Raw genomic sequence first — 2,500 nt, 5'->3', positions numbered from 1 at the left:
GAGCCACGAAAAAGAAAAGAAAAAGTTTTGTTTGATTCATTTAAAATCGAAAATCCCAAAAGAAAAGTGTTTGCATTCATTAGTTTCCATAAAAGAAAATCTCATAAAAAGTGCTGTTTTGAATTTGATTTCTTTTCATTTGCATCCATAAATTTAAAAGCCAAAAGAAATCATCCTAGTTATTGTTTCATATCATATTAGTTGATCCATTTCGTGTTTGCATTGAGAAAACCAAAAGAAAAATAATTTTTGCATATTTTATTTCATTTCGGTTCATAATTGCATATTTTCTCGGTTTAGTTTAAATTGCATTGTGCACTTGATTTATTTTGGTTCGACCAGACCTTCCCATTTCTTCACTTGATCTTTGAGAGTGTTTTCAGGAAGCCATGGTAGGAGAAACACACGGCCAATGTCAGATGGCCAAACAGAACCAACATTTGACAGCTTTGCAAGAGGTTGATCTGATTGCACAGCTGAGGAAAAGAAAGAAGGCACAAGGCCAACGTCCACACCCAGGAGAAAGGAGATTTGGAGATGCTCCAGAGGCTGTCTATGTCGAGCCCAAGCCACCAGATCCTTCAAGGATCAATCAACATCCAACTTCTCAAACCCATACTCATCATGTTGCTAATTCTCGGTTTGATCATAAATCTTTTGCTGATAAAATTGAACTCTTTACATTTTCAGGAGGAAGAAGCTACCTATTTTGGGAGAGGAACCTTGATGAATGGTTTCACTACAACAACATTCTGAAAGAAGAGAGACTATCTTATGCCATTGATCAACTAAGAGGTAATGCCTTTAAATGGTGGGTACAAGAAGAAGATGATAGATGGTTTTACAAGGAGCCAGCTATCAAAACGTGGAGAGATCTTAAGGAAGTCATGAGGGATGAATTTTCACCAGAACTCACAAGTTCTAAGATCCGAAAGATATACCCAAGGAGGTATCTAACTCATGTTTCCAAAGAAAAGCCAGAACCTGTTATTGTCCAAGTAAAGGCTAAGGTAAGTCCTATACTTGATAAATCAGTTAATGAATCATCTACCACTTGTATGAGTCACTTGTCTTTGTCCAAGAATGTTAAGACAGGTCCTGAGGTCCAGAAAGAGACGAACTCAACATCCTTGTTGAGATCAAAAGTTGTCCATGATTTAAGTCCAAGAGACAAGGAGATTTTAAATACAAATAAAGAAGAGCCAACAAGCCAAGGTAAGTCTTCTAACTCTGAAAATTTAAAAGATCAGACATGTTATAGATGTCATAAAAGAGGACACTTTGCTGTAGTTTGTCCAAGTAAACAAGCATTGATAGAAGCATCACTAGAAAAGAAAACTGATTTATCTATGAAGAGTGATAGTTTTATTCAATCTGATTTATTAGCTCAAAATTCTTGTATGATGCACTTGTCTTTGTCAAAGGGTGATGTAACAGGAACTAAGGAGCATGAATTCAAAGGAGAGGAGCCACCAGGCGCCACACCTGTGATGGACCATAAGATGGTTCAAGACACAATGCAGTCCATGTTGTTTAAAGAAGCAAAACCGATCCTAAAAGTATCCCACCAAGGTAAGTGTCTAACACCAACTTTGGATACTAGTACTGACGTGTGTGTTCTTGGTGCAGGGAGAATAAATGAAAGCTATAAGCTTATTGAAGTCCCAAAGAAAGAACCAGACCATAAGCTCAGCCATGAATTCACTCCCAAGTGGAAACCGAAATCTGAACAATCTATTGTTCAAGTTCCAAAACCTATGGTAAGATTCATTTTAGATCAGCATGTTCTTAATATTTCCATGACAGATATAATGCACTTGCTTTTTGTCCAGAGTGTTGAGATTATTTCAGGTTGCCAAGAAGAAAGCTTCAAAGAAATCCCACCGGATAATCTTATGTTGCTAGGAGAATCAACTCCAAGGAAGATCAGAAACGTGGCCACCCAAACTTTAAAGGACCATCCACTCCAGAAGAGATGTAATGGCCATGACCATAGCAGAGGCGTGATCCTTTCACATCTTCTCAAAGAAGAGCCACCAGATGCACCATGCATCACCAAACCGAAATTATACCAAGGTAAGGTTCTAAACTCTCAAAAGAGAATGAAATCTGACTTGCTCTATCTTGATGCAGGTTATATAGTTTCGAGGTCGAAACCTTGTCAAGAGGGAGGGGATGTTGTGGTCACGAAATCCATGGTTCAACCAGAGTCTCACCAAACCGTCCAAACCGGCCATCTAGGAGGTACCAGCGACCGAGGTTCAGTCCAAGGCGTATATCTCTACAACCAGAAGGACTTTCAACATGAAACCAATTTTATTGGATTTTATACTCAAGAAGGAGTCCAGCCCAATTGGAATCGAGCCAAAATATTCACGGAGCAAGAAGTTATGAATTTTACAACTCAGAAGTTTCCCAGCCCGTCCATCTGCGAGTACCCGACTTTAGAAGGAGATTCCAGCCCAAGGAAGGAGCGGCCTGAAGCAAAGCCCATCATTGG

The 2,500-nt window shown here is 39.2% G+C and overlaps 1 protein-coding gene across 1 annotated transcript in view; it reads left to right on the top strand.

Annotated features, from left to right (window-relative positions):
- The window catches only part of LOC117131630, a 3,349-nt gene that overhangs the window by 210 nt on the left and 639 nt on the right, over positions 1 to 2,500 (top strand). The window contains exons 1-2 of the mRNA XM_033283675.1: positions 1 to 2,076; positions 2,134 to 2,500. The exon at positions 1 to 2,076 is cut by the window's left edge and continues 210 nt beyond it; the exon at positions 2,134 to 2,500 is cut by the window's right edge and continues 639 nt beyond it. Coding sequence (XP_033139566.1) covers positions 390 to 2,076; positions 2,134 to 2,500 — 2,054 coding nt within the window. The 5' untranslated portion in view covers positions 1 to 389. The remainder of the gene's footprint in view (positions 2,077 to 2,133) is intronic.

Source organism: Brassica rapa, unplaced genomic scaffold (assembly GCF_000309985.2).
Source record: "Brassica rapa cultivar Chiifu-401-42 unplaced genomic scaffold, CAAS_Brap_v3.01 Scaffold1093, whole genome shotgun sequence".
In the NCBI taxonomy this organism is placed as follows: Eukaryota; Viridiplantae; Streptophyta; class Magnoliopsida; order Brassicales; family Brassicaceae; genus Brassica; species Brassica rapa.
The sequence above is the reverse complement of the archived record's forward strand: the minus strand, read 5'-3'. Positions and strand labels throughout refer to the sequence as shown.